General features: G+C 43.8%; 1 protein-coding gene across 7 annotated transcripts; it reads right to left on the bottom strand.

Annotated features, from left to right (window-relative positions):
* Positions 1–2,469: 2,469 nt before the first annotated feature.
* Positions 2,470–20,591, bottom strand: LOC122544528 (histone H1-like). Of its 7 annotated transcripts, none has more exons than XM_043683839.2 (3): positions 19,807–20,591; positions 14,334–14,427; positions 2,470–3,300 (listed from the first exon to the last, which is right to left on the bottom strand). In XM_043683839.2, exon 1 carries the CDS (start codon positions 20,552–20,554, stop codon positions 19,874–19,876), a length of 681 nt encoding a protein of 226 aa, XP_043539774.2. In that variant the 5' UTR covers positions 20,555–20,591; the 3' UTR covers positions 2,470–3,300; positions 14,334–14,427; positions 19,807–19,873. The 7 variants fall into 7 exon arrangements, with proteins under 7 accessions (XP_043539774.2, XP_087840790.1, XP_087840791.1 ...); XM_087984664.1 differs by having other exon boundaries at positions 14,338–14,427; XM_087984665.1 differs by having other exon boundaries at positions 14,376–14,427.
* Between the last annotated feature and the right edge of the window lie 531 nt (positions 20,592–21,122).

Raw genomic sequence — 21,122 nt, 5'->3', positions numbered from 1 at the left:
GTGCAGTTTTGGTCTCCTTACTTGAGAAAGGAGGTACTGGCACTAAAGGGGGTGCAGAGGAGGCTCACTAGGTTCTTGAGTTGAGGGGGTTGCTTTAAGAGGAGAAACTGAGTAGGCTGGGATTATAATCATTGGAATTTAGAAGAGTGGGGGGGGGGGGTGGTTGGTTGGGAGAGGAATCTTACAGAAACATATAAAATTATGAAGGGAATAGATGAGATTGAAGCAGGAAGAAAGTTGTCACTGGTGGGTGAACCTATAACAAGGGGGCATTGACTCAAAATTAAGGGGAGCAGATTTAGGACTGAATTGAGAAGGAATTTCTTCACCCAGAGGGTTGTGAATTTGTAGAATTCCCTGCCCAGTGAAGTAGTTGAGGTTTCCTCATTGAATGTTTTTAAAGCTAAGATAATGTTTTGAAGAGAAAAGGAATTCAGGGTTATGGTGAGACGCTGGGTAAGTAGAGCTGAGGCTGGGAAAAGATCAGCCACGATCTTATAGAATGGCAGAGCAGTTTCAAAGGGCCAGATGGCCGACTCTTACTCCAGATTCTTATGTTTATAATTCTTAGTGGTCAATCATCCCAAACCTAGAACATCACTGCAGGAGTTTCTCAGGTTAGTACCCTTGGCCCAATCGCTCTGAGCTGTCTCAATGACTTTACGTTTGATGAAAGTCCAAGTTGGTACTCTGCTTACACAATATGTAGCACCATTTTAGACTCCTCAGGCACACAAGCAATCTCTGTCCTAACACTGTAAAAGAAGATCGGTCACATGGAACATGTTTTGTGTAACAGAACATCTCAAGGTCCTTCAGGAGAGTTTGCAAAATAAATATTGGGCACCGACACATTGAATGGTATTCCCTTGAATGACAAAAATTTTGATTGCAGGACAAGATTTGAACAAATATTAATGAGGAAAGAGGCAGACTAGTTGAGGGATGGAATATCAGAACTTCCTGCTCAGGCAAGGTCATAATGGAATAATGACAGTCAGAGATGCTAAAGAGGGCAGAATGACTGGAATGCAGGTATCTCAGAGTGAGGAAGTGCAGGTAACAGGGGCAGGGAGCAACACAGCCCAATATGCAGATATCAGAGTTACGGACTGGATATTATAGTGAGCAAGAGGGATTTTTGCAATTTTTAACTGGAGCAAATTTCTGCTCATGGAGGCAGTACCTTCGTGGTATTGTCAGCAGACTATTAACCTAGGGACCCAGGTCATATTCGGAGGATCTGGTTTTAAATTCTACTATGACGGATGAGTTGAATGAAAATCTGGAATTGATTGTTGGAAAATCCCACCTGGTTTACTGAAGTCCTTTAAAGGAAGGAAACAGTGTCCATGTACGTGATTCTAAATCTGCAGTGATGTGGTTGGCTTTTAACTGCCCTGGATGAGGGAGTGATGCCCACATCCTGTGAATCAATAAAACATTCAGTGCTGTCGAATACACAGTCTGTTAATTTAGCAACAGTGGAATAATAGAGACATTGGGTTGTCTGATGAGATAGAATTGGGTAATGTCAGCGGACATGTGAACATTAATGCAGAGCCTTTGGATGAGCACACCTCATGGTGTCGTGTGGTTGAGAATAGCAGAAGCCAGGGATAGGGTCCCCCCTTGGGGTTACCAACTTCTAAGTTTTTGGAAAGGAAATGAGGCCATGTTGGTCTTCACTGGATGGATGATGATGGTGCAATTAAAGTGACCAGATGAGAGCAAGAACTGTTAACAATATCAGTGAATGGGAGGAGGTTAGTATCTCGGCAATTGAGTGGGAAAATGGTCAAGAAATGAGAAGTTGGTTCCGATGGACACGAGGAGCTCCCAAAGTAGGAGAGGACCTGGAGGAAGTTGAGTATTCAGGACTCAGACAAAGTGGAACTTCAGAGACAGTTTCAGGGAAAGGAGGGACATGGAAGAGACAGCTGCTCAGATTATCTCAATCTGAATGACAAAGCAGCTCAATGAGCTCCTTACAAGATGGAGGAGAGAGAAAGGGAACCTTTTCAAAAGGAAGTGCTAAGAACATTAGAAAGTGTTAGCAAGCTGGGTGTTTACTACAAATTTGATATAATTGACTTTTTAATTCCTTTATAAACACCTGTAACCAATGCTGACATTGATGTTGTAATGTGATAGGTTAAGTGTGATGGAGGGAACCAGTGTGGCAGATGGTGATTACTTTAGAAAGATAAAGCAAGATAGCATGATTGGTTATGCTAATGTTATCCAATAAGCTCAGGACGAACAACTGTATAAATTGCAGGAGAACAAAGTGCCTGTGGGGAGACAGGGAAGACATTTCGCTGGCTCCCACAACTTTGATTTTGCAAGATTAAAGTTTAATTTCGTGAAGGATTTTCTGTGTCTCCTGGTAATTTTTAATAAAACATTGAGTGAGTGATTCTTCCACAATACAGTCAGAGGGAGATCACTTCAATGAGCACTTAGAAATAGGTTTGTTACAATGTGTTTAATACAAAGTGCATTTATTTCAGTCATCCCGAATAGTCATCCCTTTAACTGAACTGGAGTTCATTAACTTCAGCAGAAACCTGCCCCAGTGGATATCATTCAGTTATCAACTACAAAAATAATTAAGTTCTTTGACATGGCTCCACATCAGGTGGGAGTATGAAGCAGGGAGATGTTCACGGTAAAAACCAGGTACTGTAATTTCTCATTAATACGCTGGTGTTTCAGCAGCTTGGATTTCACAATGAATCTCTTCCCACAGTCAGTGCAGCAGAACAGCCTCTAACTTGCGAGAGATCGCTGGTGTTTTATGAGAAAATCCTTTCCCGTAGTGTGAGCAGGTGAATGGTCTCTCCCTCGTGTGGATCCGAGGGTGTTTAATGAGGTTGGATGAGGGCTTGAACCCACACCCACAGTGAGAGCACATGAAGGATCTCTCATCACAGTGAGGATGTTGTTGGGATATCAGTGCCCCAGAGTTTTTAAAGCACCTCCCACATTGTGAGCATTTCAAAGGTCTGTCCTCTGTGTGAACTTGCTGGGGTTTCAGCAGGGTGGATGATTGAGTGAATCCTTTCCCACCCTTGGAACAGATGAATGGCCTTTCCCCAGTGTGGCTGTATTTATATTGTGACAGGGCAGATGATCTGCTGAAGACTTGTCCACATATACAACACACGTATGGTTTCTCTCCCACTGTGAACGGTGCTTTTTTCCTGCAAAACCCAATGATATTCAGATGACTCGGCAGATTGGGAAGTGATGCCTCGTTTTAAGTCTCCTCATTGCAAATAATCTTCTTTCCATACCCTGTGAAATTCATTGAAAACAAAAGGCAAATCAATTGAGAACCCAGAAAAAGATAATGTTTAAAACCATCAGATGCAACTCAACCCAGCAAGTCTGCTGTCACCATTCAGTGAGATCAGAGCTGATCCCATAATCTTCAGCTCTATTTTCCTGCCTTATGCCCCCACCCGTGAATTCCTTACTAATTGAAAATCTATTTATCTCAGCCTTGGACACACTGAGCAGCACAGCCTTTACAGGGCACTGCAGTATTCAGTACCCGAAGAGAAGGAATTCCTCCACATCTGTTTTTACTAGGTGATTCCTTACTCTGAGATTATGTCCTCAACTTTCAAATAAGTCGTAACAATCTCCCTGAATCTACAATGTCAAGCTCCTCCGAATCTTTCCATAAGGTCTTGACTCATTCTTCTGAACTTCAATGAGTACAGAAGCAGTCTGCTCAAACTCATCTCCTGAGAAATTCCTCCCATATCCGGGATCAATCTCCTGAAAATTCTATGGACTGCCTTTCCCAAAACAAAAGGACAAAAACTATTTACAGGATTCCAAATGGGATCTGACTCGTGTCTTATACAGTTTTAGCAAAACTTCAATTTTTCTTCCCATTCCCTTTAAATAAAAGCCAACTGACTATTTCCCTTCCCGAACACCCACTGAACCTGGATGCTAGTTTTTCATCTTTCAAGCAGAAGGACCCACAATTCCATGCTGCAGCTTTCTGCAGAGGTTTTCCCTCATTAAATAATATTCATCTCTCCTTGTCTTCCTGCCAAAATGCATATATTTTCCCACATTATATTCCACAGTGCTGGAAGGAGGATGATGAGAATGAGAGGGGTTTTATCAACCATATCTTGACCATAACCTCCCAAACCAGCCACTTCCACCACCACGAAGGACCGGGGAGCATGTATATATGACCAGCACTCTCTTGGAGATCCCTCCAACTCACACAGCATCCCAACATGCAGTGCTGGATGAATAGAAATTACTTCCAATTTAATCAAGAACTTGGGAGCAGAGTCATAGAGATGTCCAGCATGGAAACAGACCCTTTGGTCCAACCCGTCCATGCCGACCAGATATCCCAACCCAATCTAGTCCCACCTGCCAGCGCCCAGCCCATATCCCTCCAAACTCTTCCTATTCATATACCGTCCAAATGCCTCTTAAATGTTGCAATTGTACCAGCCTCCATCACATCCTCTGGCAGCTCTTTCCATACACGTACCACCCTCTGCGTGAAAACGTTGCCCCTTAGGTCTCTTTTATATCTTTCCCCTCTCACCCTAAATCTCTATTTCTGGACTCCCCGACCCCAGGGAAAAGACTTTGTCTGTTTATCCTATCCATGCCCCTCATAATTTTGTAAGCCTGTATAAGGTCACCCCTCAGCTTCTGACGCTCCAGGGAAAACAGCCCCAGCCTGTTCAGCCTCTCCCTGCAGCTCAAATCCTCCAAACCTGGCAACATCCTTGTAAATCTTTTCTGAACCCTTTCAATTTTCAATCTTTCCGATAGGAAGGAGACCAGAATTGCATGCAATATTCCAACAGTAGCCTAACCAATGTCCTGAACAGCCGCAACATGACCTCCCAACTCCTGTACTCAATACTCTGACCAATAAAGGAAAGCATACCAAACACCTTCTTCACTATCCTATCTATCTGCGACTCCACTTTCAAGGAGCTATGAACCTGCACTCCAAGGTCTCTTTGTTCAGCAACACTCCCTAGGACCTTACCATTAAGTATATAAGTCCTTGTAAGATTTGCTTTCTCTAAATACAGCACCTCGCATTAATCTGAATTAAACTCCATCTGCCACTTCTCAGCCCATCTGGTCCAGATCCTGTTGTAATCTGAGGTAACCCTCTTCGCTGTCCACTACACCTCCAATTTTGATGTCATCTGCAAACTTACTAACTGTACCTCTTATGCTCGCATCCAAATCATTTATGTAAATGACAAAACGTAGAGGGCCCAGCACCGATCCTTGTGGCACTCCACTGGTCACAGGCCTCCAGTCTGAAAAATAACCCTCCAGTCTGAAAAACAACCCTCCACCACCACGCTCTGACTTACCTTTGAGCCAGTTCTGTATACAAATGGCTAGTTCTCCCTGTATTCCATGAGATCTAAGCTTGCTAATCAGTCTCCCATGGGGAACCTTATCAAACGCCTTACTGAAGTCCATATGGATCACATCTACTGCTCTGCCCTCATCAATCTTCTTTGTTACTTCTTCAAAAAACTCAATCAAGTTTGTGAGACATGATTTCCCACGCACAAAGCCATGTTGACTATCCCGAATCAGTCCTTGCCTTTCCAAATACATATACATCCTGTCCCTCAGGATTCCCTCCAACAACTTGCCCACCACCGAGGTCAGGCTCACCGGTCTCTAGTTCCCTGGCTTGTCTTTACTGCCCTTCTTAAACAGTGGCACCACCTTTGCCAACCTCCAGTCTTCCGGCACCTCCCCTGTGACTATTGATGATACAAACATCTCAGCAAGAGGCCCAGCAATCACTTCTCTAGCTTCTCAGAGTTCTCGGGTATACCTGATCAGGTCCTGGGGATTTATCCACCTTTAACCGTTTCAAGACATCCAGCACTTCCTCTGTAATCTGGACATTTTGCAAGATGTCACCATACATTGCCCTACAGTCTATATCTTCCATATCCTTTTCCACAGTAAATACTGATGCAAAATTATTCATTTAGTATCTCCCCCATTTTCTGTGGCTCCACACAACGGCCGCCTTGCTGATCTTTGTGGGGCCCTATTCTCTCTCTAGTTACCCTTTTGTCCTTAATATATTTGTAAAACCTCTTTGGATTCTCCTTAATTCTTCCTCATGTCCGTGTTTTGTCCTCCTGATTTCCCTCTTAAGTATACTCCTACTTTCTTTATGCTCTTCTAAGGATTCACTCGATCTATCCTGTCTGTACCTGACATATGCTTCCTTCTTTTTCTTAACCAAACCCTCAATTTCTTTAGTCATACAGTATTCCCTATACCTACCAGTCTTCCCTTTCACCCTGACAGGAATATACTTTCTCTGGATTTTGTTATCTCATTTCTGAAGGCTTCCCATTTTTCAGCCATCCCTTTACCTGTGAACATCTGCCTCCAATCAGCTTTTGAAAGTTCTTGCCTAATAGTGTCAAAATTGGCCTTTCTGCAATTTAGAACTTCAACTTTTAGATCTGGTCTATCCTTTTCCATCACTATTCTAAAATGAATAGAATTATGGTCGCTGGCCCCAAAGTGCTCCCCCACTGACACCTCAGTCACCTGCCCTGCCTTATTTCCCAAGTTTTGCACCTTCTCTAGTAGGTACATCCACATACTGAATCAGAAAATTTTCTTGTACACACTTAAGGAATTCCTCTCCATCTAAACCCTTAACACTATGGCAGTCCTAGTCGATGTTTGGAAAGTTAAAATCCCCTACCATAACTACCCTGCTAATCTTACAGATAGATGAGATCTCCTGACAAGTTTGTTTCTTGATTTCCCTCTGACTATTGGGGAGGGGTGTCTATAATACAATCCCAATAAGGTGATCATCCCTTTCTTATTTCTCAGTTCCACCTGTTCGAGAGAGATGTGTGTAATGACTTTGATATGAAAAGGGTGGAAAAGGTGTTAGTTTTCAGTCTGAGACAGATCAACTTTTGTTCAACAAAGGTATTCCGGGATATGGGCCAAAGGCTGAACTACACACAGCAGCCATGAGTTCATTCAATAGTGGAACAGCTGAAAGGCCTACTCCTGATCCTTTGTTCTCTGAAAGCTGCAGGCCTCAGTCCCTGTTACAGACTTCCTAAGTCCAACTGTATCACCCCCTCAGGTAACTATCTGGACCCGGCTCTTCCCAACATTAAGAGAACATCACACTTGGAGACCACCTTTCAGCTTTCTCACTTTCTCACCGTGACGTTCTATTTCCATTTCAGTAATGTGGCCTGACTCCAACAGAGTCTCAGTTCCAGGTGCTGAAAATCTTATCCAGTCGTTTGTCATCTCGAGACTGAATGACCCTAACACACTCCTGATCCACCTCCCACTTTCAACCTCCCTGTAATCTTCAGCTCATCCAACACCCCGCTGCCCGTGCGCTCACTCAGAGTTTTGTTCTCCTCACCCTGAGCTCACTGACCTGGAGAGGTCACAAATTGAGGAAAAGCAAGATTTTAACAAATTTATTGTCCTTCTTTTCAAATCCTTCTATGATACTGATCATTCCCATCTGTAACCATCTGTAATCTCTGCCAGCCACACAATCTTTCAAGATATCTGCACTTACTTAATTTTGGCTTCTTGAGCATGGTCAATTAATCTCCCCAACAACAGTGGATGTTCTTTCAGTATGAAATGTTTAAAAATCAAATTAAGCACCAAGTCATTGAAATGGAGGGGCCAGACCAGGCGAAGTGTCATGATTGCATTATGTCAGAGCAGGTGGACCCCATTGTGGTTCATAGCGAATACAACCATAACAAGTGTTGGTTGAGGGAATCCAGCTCAGATTGTTGAGCTGAAGTCTGATCTCCGAACACTGCCACACATCAGGGAGGGGCAAGAGTTACTGAGATGCTCTATTTCAGGAGGCAATCACACCCCTTAGATTAACTACCTCAAATCAATCAGTGGTCAGGGACAAAAGGGTGTGACGATGAGTGATGCAAATAGAGGAAACCAGAGGGTAGTGCTAAATGAGCCTCAGCCCTTCAGCTTATCAAACAGGTTTGAGATTCTTGCTCCCTGTGTGGATGAGTGTGTGAGGTTTGTAGGGAGGATGAGCAAACTGACCACAGCACTGTGGGAGAGGGAGCCATTCAAGAGGAAGGAGAAAGAGTCCCGAAGGCAGATTTGCCTGCCTGGTGCCTGGCTTCACGCTGCAGAGGAACAATCCAGTTGTCGATATAGACAGAACGAGGGAAGAAGTTCTACTGAAGGAATATGTGCAGCTCAGGGATAAATTTAAAAAACAGAATTAAAAAATCTCTGGATTTCTATTTGAGTCATAAATCAGCAAGATTATAACAGTAAGATGTGTGGGGTTGAACGATTGGTCTAGGATAAACAGGAGGTTTGAATTCACTGGACATTGGAGACAGTACTGGGGAAGGATGAAACTCTTCTGATGGGACAGGCTACACGTGAATGATGCTGAGGCCAGAGTCATGGAGAATGGTATAACCAGGACCTATATATTGAACTTTAAATTAAAATATGGGGGCTGTTTTTCAGCTGCGTGCAAAATTATGGAAAAGTCAAAATGGGGAAGTGCTCAGCACAGCTAAAAGTTTCCACAACAAAAAAATAGGACAGAAAGTACAGAAAGGATCAGGAATCTAACTTCAAGCACAGCAGGTAAGGGGACACCTATGAGAAGAGGGACAATTAACGCAGGGCTGAGCGACTTGTAACTAAATACACATGGTCTACAGAACAAGGTAAATCAGCTGGTACGCCAGAGTAAACTTGGCATTCACAATGTTGTATCAGAGAAAAGGCTGCAGGGGGTTCAGGGCTGTTCACTAATTATCCAAGCTATCAAAAAGGCAATGGGCAGAGTCAGAGGGGTTGCCTTGTTTGCAAGAAATAAAATTAAATTGACAGCAAGAAGCGAAATAGAGTCAAAAGGTGTAGAACCTGTGAGGGTAGAGATCAGGAACCACAAAGGGAAAAAGATGCCGATGGAACGTGTGTACAAGCCATTAGCCACTGTCACGGTGTGGGGGAGAAAATAAATCAGGAGATTATAAAAGCATGTAAGGAACTGTTGCAATAATCATGGGGGACTTCAATATGTAGGTGAGCTGGGAAAAACAGGTTCTCAAGAAAACGTGGAATTATCTGAGAGATTTGTTTGGATCAGTTTGTGGTAGAGCCCACTCAGCAACAAGTAATTCTGGATTTAGTGATGAGTAACGAGGGAGACTTGATTAGGGAGCTCAAAGTGAAAGAACTCCTCGGAGGCAGTGGCTATAACATAATAAAGTTCACCCTGCAGCTTGAGGGGGAGAAGATTGAATCAGATGTAAGGGATTACAATTGAGTAAAGGTAACTACAAAGACATGTGGGGAGAGCTGGCCAGAGTTGATTGGAAGGAATAGCCGACCAGCGAAGATCGTGGAGCAACGATGGCAGGAGTTTCTGGGTTAATTCAGGAGACATTGCAGAAATTCATCCCAAGGAAGAAGAAACATACTAAGGGGAGGATGAGACAACCCTGTTTGATATGAGAAGTCAGAGAGAGCATAAAGGCAACAGAAGCAGCACATAGTGTGGTAAAGATTACTGGAAGCCAGAATATTGGGAAGTCTTTAAAAAACAGCAAATAAAAGATGAGGGCGGATAAGAGGTGAAATATGAGAGAGAGCGAGTTACTAATGTAAAAGAGGGCTGCACGCCCTTTTGGATATCTAACTGGTTACGGAGAGACAAGTGTAGACATTGGACAGCTTGAAAACAATGCTGGAAAAGTAGTAATGGGGAACCACGGCATGGCAGAGGATCTGAAGAGGTACTTTCCATCAGTTTTTAACAGTGGAAGACACCAGCAACAGTCTAGAACTTCAAAGGAGACGTGGAGACAGAAGTGAGTGCATTGGCCATTGGTCAGGGGAAGGTGCTGAGAAGCTGAAGGTGGATAAATCAAGACCGGATGGACTACACTCCAGATAACTGAAGGAGACAGCGGAGTAGATTGGAGAGGCATTGGTGATGATCTTTCAGAAAGCACTGGAGTCAGGCAGGGTCCCAGATGACTGGAAAATGGCTAATGCAACATGTGTTTAAGAAAGGAGGGAAGCAGAGGCAGGAAACTATAGGCTACGTAGCTAGAACGTAGTCATTCCTAAGGTTTGAGAATCCCTTGTTTAGAATGAGGCTGCAGAGTCCTTGAAAGTGCATGGTAAAATAGGGCAGAGTCTGCACAGCTTTGCTAAGGATAGGTCTTCCCTGACAAATCTGTTTGAATTCTTTGAGGAAGTAACAAGCAAGTTAGACAACACACAGAGCCAGTGGGTGTAATCAATTTGCATTTCCAGGCGGCCTTTGATAAGGTACCACACAGCAGGCTGCTAAATAAGGTAAAGGCAGAGAATTGGCTGCCTGGCAGAAGGTAGAGAATTGGGATAAAATGGTCTTTTACAGAATGGCAGCTGGTGGCTCATGGACTTCCACAGGGGTCAGTTTGTGACCACAATTATTCATGTTATGCCTTAATGATCTGGACAAAGGAACTGAGGGCATTGCACATGGGATAGATGTCGGTGGAGGGGCAGGTAGTGCTGAGGAGGTGCGGAGGGTGTAGAAGGATTTAGACAGGCTGCAAGAGTGGACGAAGAAGTGACAGATGGAATACAATATGGGAAATTGTGAGGTTATGCACTCTGGTAGAAGGAATAAAGATGTTGATAATTATCTGAACAGGGAAAGGCTTTAGAAATCTCAAAGGCAAGAGACTTTGGGAGTCCTTGTTCAGGAATTCTCCTCAGGTTAACTGGCAGGTTCAGTTGGCAGTTTGGAAGGCAAATGCCATTTTAACATTTATTTCAAGGAGGCTACAATACAAGAGCAGTGATGTACTGCTGAGGCTCTATCAGCGCTGGTCAGACTGCATTTGGAATATTGTGAGCAGCTTTGGGCCCACTATCTCAAGAAGGATGTGCTTGTGTTGGAGGGAGCCCAGAGTACATTTACAAGAATGACCCCAGGATGAAGGACTTGTCAGAAAAACAGCAATTGAGGATAACTCTGCATCAGTATTCAATAGATTCGAGAAGTATGAGGGGGATATAGAAAGGATAGAAAGACAGGTAAAAGAGAAGGCAGAGTGGTGTTTTTGATTAAGGAAAACATTGCTGCTCTAACTAGAGAAAATATTTCTGAAAAAGATCATCCAGTGAAAATAAGAAAGGGATAATCACCATGATGAGACTGTACTATAGGCCCCCCAACAGTCAGAAGGAAACTGAGGAACAAATATACACAGATTTCAGATATATGTAAGAATATAAAGGCTGTAATAGTAGGTTTTTACAAACATTGTCTGGAAGTACCATTTGTGTTAAAGGCTTGGATCGAGAAGAGACTTTTAAAATTCAAAGAAAATTTCTTAGTTAACATGTAAATGTTCCAAGAGAAGGAGCTTCACGTTCCAGGACACAAATGCTACAGGAAGCTTAGAAAGTGGGGGCAAGAGAGGAGGGGAGTGGCAGTTTTGATAAGGGATAGCATTACTACTGTACTTAGGGACGATGTTCCTGGGAATATATCCAGGAGGTTATTTGGATGGTACTGAGAAATAAGAAAGGGATGGTCATGTTATTGGGATTGTATTATAGACTCCCTGATAGTCATCAAGAAATTCAGAAACAAATTTGTAAGGAGATTTCAGTTCTCTAAGAATAATACGGTGGATATGGAAGAGGATTTTAACATTCCAAATGTAGACAGGGACTGTCGTAGTATTAAGGGTTTAGAAGGAGAGGAATTTATTAAGTGTGTACAAGGAAAGTTTCTGATTTAGTATGTGGATGTTCCTGCTAGAGAAGGTGCAAAATTTGACCTACTGCTGGGAATTAAGGCAGGGCAGGTGACTGAGGTGTCAGTGGGGGAAGCAGTTTGGAGCCAGCAACCATAAATCTGTTTGTTTTTAAATAGTGATGGAAAAGGATAGACCGGGTCTTAAAGCTGAAGTTCTAAATTGGAGGAAGGCTAATTTGACAGCATTAGGCAAGAAATTTCAAAAGCCGATTGGGGGCAGATGTTGCAGGTAAAGTGAAGGCTGGAAAATGGGAAGCCTTCAAAATGCGATAACAAGAGTCCAGAGTTAGTATATTCCCGTTTGGGTGAAAGGAAAGACTGGTAGGTGTAGGGAATGCTGGATGACGAGAGAAATTGAGGTTTTGGTTTAGAAAAAATGAAGCATATGTCAGGTATAGTCAGGAGAAGTTGAGTGAATCCTTAGAGTATAAAGGTAGAAGGAGTGTCCTTGAGCGAAATCCCAAGGACAAAAAGGGGACGTGAGATATCTTTGGCAAGTCGAAGTAAGGAGAATGCAAAGAGTTTTTAGAAATAGATTAAGGACAAAACAGTAACTAGGAAGAGAATAGAGCCACTCAAAGATCAGCAAGGCACCTGATGCGTGGAGCCGTGGGAGATGGGGAAGATACTAAATGAGTATTTTGCATCAGTGTTCACTATGAAGGAGGACATGGAAGATAATAGAATGTGAGAAAATAGATAGTGATATCTTGAAAAATGTCCATATTACAGAGGAGAAAGTGCTGGATGTCTTGAAATGCATAAAAGTGGATAAATCCCCAAGACCTGATCAGGTGCACCCTTGAACTCTGTGGGAAGGTGGGGAAGTGATTGTTGGGCACCTTGCTGAGATTTTTTATCATTGATAGTCGCAGTGAGGTGCTGGATGACTGGAAAATTATTAATGTGGTGCCATTATTTAAGAAAGGTGGTAAGGAAAAGCCAGGAAACTGTCGACCAGTGAGTCTAATATTGGTGGTGGGCAAGATGTTGGAGGGAATCCTGAGAGACAGGATTGACATGCATTTGGTAAGGCAAGGACTGATTAGGGATAGCCAGCATGGTTTTGTGCGTGGGAAAACGTGTCATGAACTTGAATGAGTTGCTTTGAAGAAGTAACAAAGAAGATTGATGAGGTCAGAGTGGTGGATGTGATCTATATGGCCTTCAGTAAGGCGTTCAACAAGGTTCTTCATGGGAGATTGGTTAGCAAGGTTAGATCTCATGGAATACAGGTAAGGTAGCCAATTGGATGCAGAACTTGCTCAATGGTAGAAGACGGGAGTGGTGGTGGAGGAGAGATGCTTTTCAGACTGGAGGCCTGTGACCAGTGGTGTGCCACCAGTATCAGTGTTGGATCCACTGCTTTTCATCATTTATGTGAATAATTTGGATTTGAACACAGCAGGTATAGTTAATAAGTTTGCAGATGACACCAAAATTGGACAGCAAAGAAGGTTCCTTCAAAGTACAACAGGGTCTTGATCACATGGGCCAATGGGCTGAGGAGTGGCAGATGGAGTTTTCAGATAAATCTGAGGTGCTACATTCTGGAAAGGCAAATCAGGACAGGACTTAATGGTAAGATCGTGGGGATTGTTGCTGAACAAAGAGACCTTGGATTGCAGATTCATAGCTCCTTGAAAGGGGGGTCGCAGGTAGGTAGGATAGTGAAGAAGGCGTTTGGTACGTTTTCTTCATTGGTCAGTGCATCGAGTATAGGAGTTAGGAGGTCATGTTGTGGCTGTGCAGGTCATTGGTGAGGCCAGTTTTGGAATAGTGCATGCAATACTGGTCTCCTTCGTATTGGAAGGATATTGTGAAATGTTGAAGGGTTCAGAAAAGATTTACAAGGAATTTGTCAGGGTTGGAGGATTTGAGCTATAGAGAGAGGCTGAACAGGCTAGGGTTGACCACAGAGGTTTATAAAATCATGAGGGACAATGTCTCTTCCCTGAGGTGGGGGGAGTACAAAATTAGAGGCGTAGGTTTAAGGTAAACGGGGAAAAATTTAAAATGGACCTAAGCAGCAACCTTTTCACGCATAAGATGGTACGAGTAAGGAATGAGCTGCCAGAGGAAGTGGAGGAGGCTGGTACAATTACAACATTTAAAAGGCATCTGGATGGGGACATGAATAGGAAGGGTTCAAATGGATATGGGTCAAGTGCTGGCAAATGGGACTAGATTAGTTTCTGACATCTGGTTGGCATGGATGAGTGGACCAAAGAGTCTGCTTCAGTGCTGTACATCTCGATGACTCAATGGCTGTGAATGATACATTTATTGGAAATGGGATGATGTGAATTGAGAATGGAGAAGGATTAAAAAAAAAATTGCTTGGTGGTATTTGACTATCCTTGTGAAAACTTCTCTCTAGAAATTGAGTTCCATGTGTGTCTAATTCAACTGTTCTGTGACTGTGGAAAGTATGTTTTTCAGTCTGACAATGATAACACACCTACTGTTTGTTAGAAGGATCTGATCACACTTGGTTTCGTACCGTGTCTTGCTCCTTCATGTAATTGTCTGGAGGAAGAGAGAAGAGACATCTCCTGTAAATCAACATTGAAAGGTTTGATACTGTCAAATTCACTTAATGTAATATTCATTTTAAAATTATGAGGCTGTGTTTCTTTCAAACCAGCATTTCAAACAGAACTACAGTTCTGACTCCATTTTTGGCCCGAGTTGCTCTTTGTCTGGTGATTGTAACAAAAGAAATCTATACCAATTCACTGAGAACCAGCTACTAACCAACACCTCTCCAGCTACTAACCAACACCTCTACAGCTCCACAATGGGGCTACCCAATACAAGTTTGTATCAGGATCTGAGAGTTTCCTAATCAATCCATACCTGTCAGTTCCTGCGAGGTGAATGTGGGAGTACGGCTGTCAACCTGTACCTGTCAGTATAGGCCGTGCAAATGTGAGAGTTAATATAGTTATCAGTCTCTCCCCGTCACTCTCTGCAATGTCCAATTAGAGAGTGACAGGGACAGATTGATAACTACATTCACATAGCATAAACTGACAGGTATAGATTGATAACTGAACTCATATCCACATAGTAGAAACTGGCAGAGACTGAGTGATTGATTGATTGATAAATACATTTTAAATAAATAGGATCAGTCCCTGTGTGCTTCACTGATGGGGATGTGAGTTTAGTTCTCAATATATACCTGTCAGTTTCTGCCGTTGTGAATGTGTGAATTTACTTAACAATCTTTCCCTAACAGTTTCTGCTGTGTATCTGACAGTGTAGTTATCAACCTGAACCTGTCAGTTTCAGCTTTGAGAACGGGTGTGTCATTCTCAGTATTTCCCTGCCAGTTTCTGCTGTATGAATATTAAATGCTGTCATCAATTTGTACCTGTCAGTATCTTCTGTGTGAATGTAGACATTGATCTCCACCTGTCAGTTTTAGCTATAATCAATTTCTCAGTGCTATTATCAAACAGTACCTGTCAGGTTTTGCTATTTGACACCAGAGTGTCATTGTCAATCTGTTTCTACCACGTCAATTTGAAAGAGTCAATACCAATCTGTCCCTGTCAATATGTGACTAGTATAGTTATCATTGTCTACCTGTCAATTTCTTCTTTGTCAAAGTGAGACTGTAATTGTCAATCTGCACTTTTCAAACTCTTGTGTGAATACATAAATATAGTTATCAATCTATTATTGTCAGTTTCTGCTTGGTGAATATGTCTGTATAATTGTCAATTCCTGCCAGTTTATGCTATGTGAATGTGTGAGCTGAGCTTTCATCTGTCACTATCAGTTTCTGCTTTGTGAATAAGAGTTTAATTATCAATCCTTCTTGTCAGGTGCTGTAATGTCAGGGTTTGAATGTATTTATTCATTTCCTGTCAGGTTGTGTGACTGTAGCTATCAACCTGTACTTCTCAGATTCTGCAACATGAGAGTATAGTTATTCACTTGATTTGATCTGATTTATTATTCTCACATGTACAGAGATACAATGAAAAGTATTGTTTTAAGTGCCTTACAGGCAGATCATATCATACAAACTGCATTAGGGTAATAAAACAGCATCTGGAATGAAGTGTTAAAGCTGCAGCAAAGGTGCAGAGAGAGAAATTAACATTAAAATTTGAGAGATGCATTCAAAAGTCTAATAACAGCAGAGGATCAGTTCTTGAATCTGTTGGATGGTGTATTCAAGCTTCTGTATTTTCTACCTGATAGACCACAGTGGAGGAGCGTAGAACCGGTGTCAGATGAGTCTTTGATTATATTGACTGCTTTCCTGAGACAGGGGCAAGTGTAAAGAGAGCCTTTTGGATGGAAGACTGCTTTCAGTGATGGGCTGGGCTGTGCTCACAACTCACTGTAGTTTCTTGTGGTTTTGGGCAGAACAGTAGCCATACCACACTGTGACGCATCCAGAAAGGTGGTGCATCTATAAAAACTTGCATGCGTCTTTATAGACATGATGAATTTCCTTAGCCTCCTGAGGATATCTGCTTGGTGAATGGGTTTGGGTAATTGTCAGTCTAAGCCTGCCACTTTCTGCTATGTGAATGGGAGATTTTAGTGTTTAACAGTCTCTGTCAGGTTTGTGAAGGTTTTAGTTAAGTTTAGTTAAGGATCCTTCCCAGTTAGGTTCTTTAATGTAAATGTGAGTGTATTTATCAATGTTTGTCTGACAAATTTTCTTTTGTAAACATGTGAATGTAGTTAGCAATTTTCTGGTAGTTTCTGCTCTGTGAATATGAAAATTTAGTTATTAATCTCTAAATGAAAAGCAAAAGAATGCGGATGCTGGAAATCAGAAGCAAAATCAAGTTGCTGGAAAGGCTCAGCAGGTCTGACAGAATCTATGGACAGAAATCAGAATTAACATTTCCAGTCCAGGAACCCTTCCTGAGAATTGATGGTAGCCAGGAAGTGATTAGTTTTTCTACAGAAGGTAGGGTATGTTGAAGGGTCAATAGTAAATGGTAGATGGATATAGAATACAAAGATCACGGTCAGACGAGGAAGGTGAATCACTATTAACAGGGACTGTTAGTGACTGTTGGTGTATAATAGCAGACCTTGTGATAACAAGGCCTGGTGTGAGAGGTTCTGGGTAATGACATGGGAAAGCTCTAGCCCTAGTTGTAGAACTCAATATTGGGTCCAGAAGGCTGTTGTATTCCCAAGCAGAAAATGAGGTACTGTTCTTCCAGCCAGTACTAATCTAATCTAATCTAATCTTGCACTGAGTTTTAGCTGGAGCACTGCAGCAAGCCTGAGGCAGAGATGTTCATCAGGGAACTGGGTGGCGTGTTGAAGTGGCAGGCAAGTGGAAGCTCAGGGCCTTGTTTTCTGGACAGAAAGTGGACACTCGATCTACGCTCAGTTTCCCCAGAATAGAGAAGACCACATGGCAGCTAGGAGAATGCACACAGTCAGTTCTGAGGAAGGGTCACTAGACCTCAAATGTAACACTAACTTATTTTATTATCAATCTCTACCTGTCAGTGTCTCCTGTGAGTATGAGAGTGTCATTATCAAACTGTACATGTTAATTTAAGTCATTTGAAACAGTGTTATCAATCTGTTCCTGTCAGTTTCTGCTTTGTGAATGAAAATGCAGTTATGAGTCTTCCTCTGAAATGTCCTGCCATGTGCATTTGAGTGTGATTGAACAATCTGTCCCTGTTATATTCTGCTCTGTGTATCTCAAGATATAGCTATGAATCTGTATCTGTCAATGTCTAGTTTATAAAGGTGCAAATGCATTTATCAGACTACGTGCCAGTGTTTGTAAAGTGTGTGTGGGGAGTGTGAGGGGTGTGTTTAAGTATCATGCTCTCCCTTTCAGTTTCTGCAGGGTGAATTGGTGAGAGCAGCTATCAATCTACGCCTGTCAGTTTCTGTTGTGTTCACATGACAGTTCTTTCCCCACCGTGCATTGGCGGCAGCTGCCTCAGCTTCAGCGCGTCCCTCAACACGTAGTCCTGGACCTTGGAATGTGCCAGTCTGCAACACTCAGTCGGGGTCAACTCCTTCAGCTGAAAGATCAACAGGTTTCGGACCACCCAGAGAGTGTCCTTCACCGAGTTGATGATCCTCCAGGCACAGTTGATGTTCGTCTCGGTGTGCGTCCCGGGGAACAGGCCGTAGAGCACGGAGTCCCGCGTCACGGCGCTGCTCGGGACAAACCTCGACAAACACCACTGCATTCCTCTCCAGACTTCTTCTGCATAGACACATTCCAGAAGGAGGTGTGTGACAGTCTCGTCCCCCCGCAGCTGCTTCGAGGTCAACGTGCTGAGAGTCCGGGCGTGCATAAAGGATCTCACAGGCAAAGCCCTTCTCACTATCAGCTAAGCCACGTCTTGGTGCTTGTTGGAAAGTTCTGGCGATGAGGCATTCTGCCAAATGGCTTTGACAGTCTGCTCAGGGAACCTCTCGATAGGATCCGCCCTCTCCTTTTCCTGAAGGGTCTCGAGGACACTATGTGTTGACCACTTCCTGATGGACTTGTGGTCAAAGGTGTTTTTCTTCATAAACTTCTCCGAAGGACAGATGATACGGAACGGTCCAACTACTTGGAGCGTTCCGCAGCAGCGAGGCCAGGCCCATCCTTCGCAACACCGGGGACATGTAGAACCTCAGTACGTAGTGACACTTGGTGTTTGCGTACCGGGGATCCACGCACAGCTTGATGCAGCCACACACAAAGGTGGTCATCAGGGTGAGGGTGGCATTGGGTGTATTTTTCCCCCATTGCCCAGATCTTTGTACAGCGAGTCCCTTCGGACCTGGTCCATCTTTGACCTCCCATATAAACTGGAAGATGGCCCGGGTGACAGCAGGGTCACAGGTTCTGGGAATAGGCCAGACCTGTGCCACGTAAAATAGCAATGACAGTGCCTCACACCTGATGACTAGGTTTTTTCCCGCGATGGAGAGCGACCGTAGCTTCCATCTGCCCAGTCTCTGCCTCACTTTGCTGATACGCTCCTCTCAAGACTGCCATTCTCTTCAAATATCTACAACACACACATGCCACTGCTGTCAATGCTGACGCTACTGCGGTGCTGCCTGTTTAAGGGAATGGAGAGCCCGCCCGAGAGCTGGAATTGGATACAGCCCTCAACACAGAGAAACAGCTCCGGAAGGTACGGAAAAGAATTGTTGGAGACTGATTGGGGAACGTGAAATGACAGTTGGTCAGTTTAAAAATTCCCGCCGAATTCACTCTGACAAACACTGAGATTAAATTAAACATTCAAACGCAAACATCCGTCTGCAACTAAGTTAAAATTTAATATTTTATCGTAATTATTATTATTTAAAACCCAGTTAGCTGTCAGCGGAGAGAGGAGGTGGGATCATTGCCTGATCTGTCTGTAACAGGCAGGAGGAAAGGCGGGGTTTAGAATAGCCCAGACCAACTGAACAGCCGAACTTGTACCGGCCGTGAATCAATCTAAACAACCCGCCAATTTAAAAATCTTAAAAGTAAATGCAGTGTACACCGATAAAAGGACAGAATCTTACTTTAGCTGTGTTTTTTTTATTATCCTCAGATTGTAATTAGGCTGAAGCCAATGTGGAATTGCTGCCTGAATTGTCTGTTGCAGGTAGATGGAAGGAACGCGCCATGAAAACATGCGCAGCGTCCCAGAATCAAAACTGAACAAAATTCCTGAACGGGTCAGTGAAATACAAATACTACGATATGTCATATTCGTGACTCGGTAGGGTTATAAGTCGCGAAGTGAAATAACCAGATGGAGATCAATAAACCCGACCGTCCCTATTTGATCCCTTCCGCATTCAACAGGTTGCGCTCTCGTAAACCATGGCATGAGTGTTTATTTGATTTATTCAGATCGATTAATAACTGAGGTAGGTCTGCGCGCGGCGCCGGGACAAGGAACATTGGATCCGGGCTCAGCTTTTACCTGAGAGATGTGGGTGGCTCTGATAAGAGCCTTTGGGTTCAGATGGTTATATGTTACATCGACTGGTTCATTTCTTTGCTGCTGTCTTGGTCACTTTCGCTTTGGGCTTGGCCTTGCCTTTAGTCGGTTTGCTGAGGGGTTTGGGGGCTTTAGGGCCCTTAGCCTTTTTCACCTTCTTCACGGGAGTCCGTTTCTTTGGCGCTGCTTTGCTCACCGCTTTCTTTGGCGGTGCCGGCTTCTTACCGCTCGCTTTCTTGGCTGGGGATTTCTTGGCTATCGCTTTCTTGGCTGGGGATTTCTTGACTGTCGCTTTCTTGGCCTGGGATTTCTTCGCTGTCACCTTCTTGGCCGGTGATTTCTTCACGGCCGGTTTCTTGGCGGCCGCTGATGTTCCCGCCTTCTTTCCCGCTTTTGCCTTGACTGGATTCTTAGGGAGTTTGAAGGAGCCGGAGACGCCATGGCCCTTGACCAGAACAAGGGAGCCGTTCGCCAGGCACCTCCTGATACTCATCTTGATCTGTGCGTTTCGCTTTCCCACATCGATCCCGCTTCTCTCCAGCCCCTTCTTTACAGCGGACAGAGACGCCCCTTTGCGATCCTTGATATCCCCAACAACCTTCAGAATCAGCTCTCCCAACCCAGGACCGGGTGTTTTTTTCCTGGGAGCCGCCGCCTTCTTCTTGGGAGCCTTGGCTTTGGTGGGAGCGGCGGCTGGAGGAGCCGTTTCGGCGGCTGCACTGTCGCTCATGTTGAGAACTCTGCGCTGAATCTCTCTCTGGGACAGTCTGAACTGGGTCAGCAATGAAGCTGCTGGGGGCGGCACTGAGCAACTTCAAGGCAGCGAGCGGACGGCGCAGGGACAACCCGCCGTCAGCTCCCTGCTCCTGCTGCCTTTCTGTGTTTCTCTAACGGCCTAAACTCTCCGATTCCTCTGAAATTCCGCATCTCCAGAGAGCCAGGCTCGATCGCTCCTCACCCTGACACGGGAAGCTTTACGGCTGAAAAGTTTTCACTCGAAATGACGGCTCCGTTGTCGAGTTAAACGCACTTTGCTGCTGCACTGATGGCGCTCTCTGAGCTGAACGGTGACATTGTCGCTACTTTTAGACCGAAATCTTGAAACTAACAAATATATTGCCTTCAAATCGACCTTTGGGGTTTAGAAGGGAAGCAGGGAGATAATTTGAATTGTAAATATTTTTGAGTTACATAAGAGAGACTTGGAAATATCATAATGTTAGCGGACACACAAACACAGTTACGTCAGACTAACCGTCCGCCGTTTGCCTCCAGTCTCTCTGACACAATATTCACAT

Source organism: Chiloscyllium plagiosum, unplaced genomic scaffold (genome assembly GCF_037043375.1).
Source record: "Chiloscyllium plagiosum isolate Xiang-an unplaced genomic scaffold, Cpla_swu_hap1 HiC_scaffold_49, whole genome shotgun sequence".
Classification (NCBI taxonomy): Eukaryota; Metazoa; Chordata; class Chondrichthyes; order Orectolobiformes; family Hemiscylliidae; genus Chiloscyllium; species Chiloscyllium plagiosum.
Note: the sequence above shows the minus strand (reverse complement) of the source record. Positions and strands in the feature narration are given on the sequence as shown.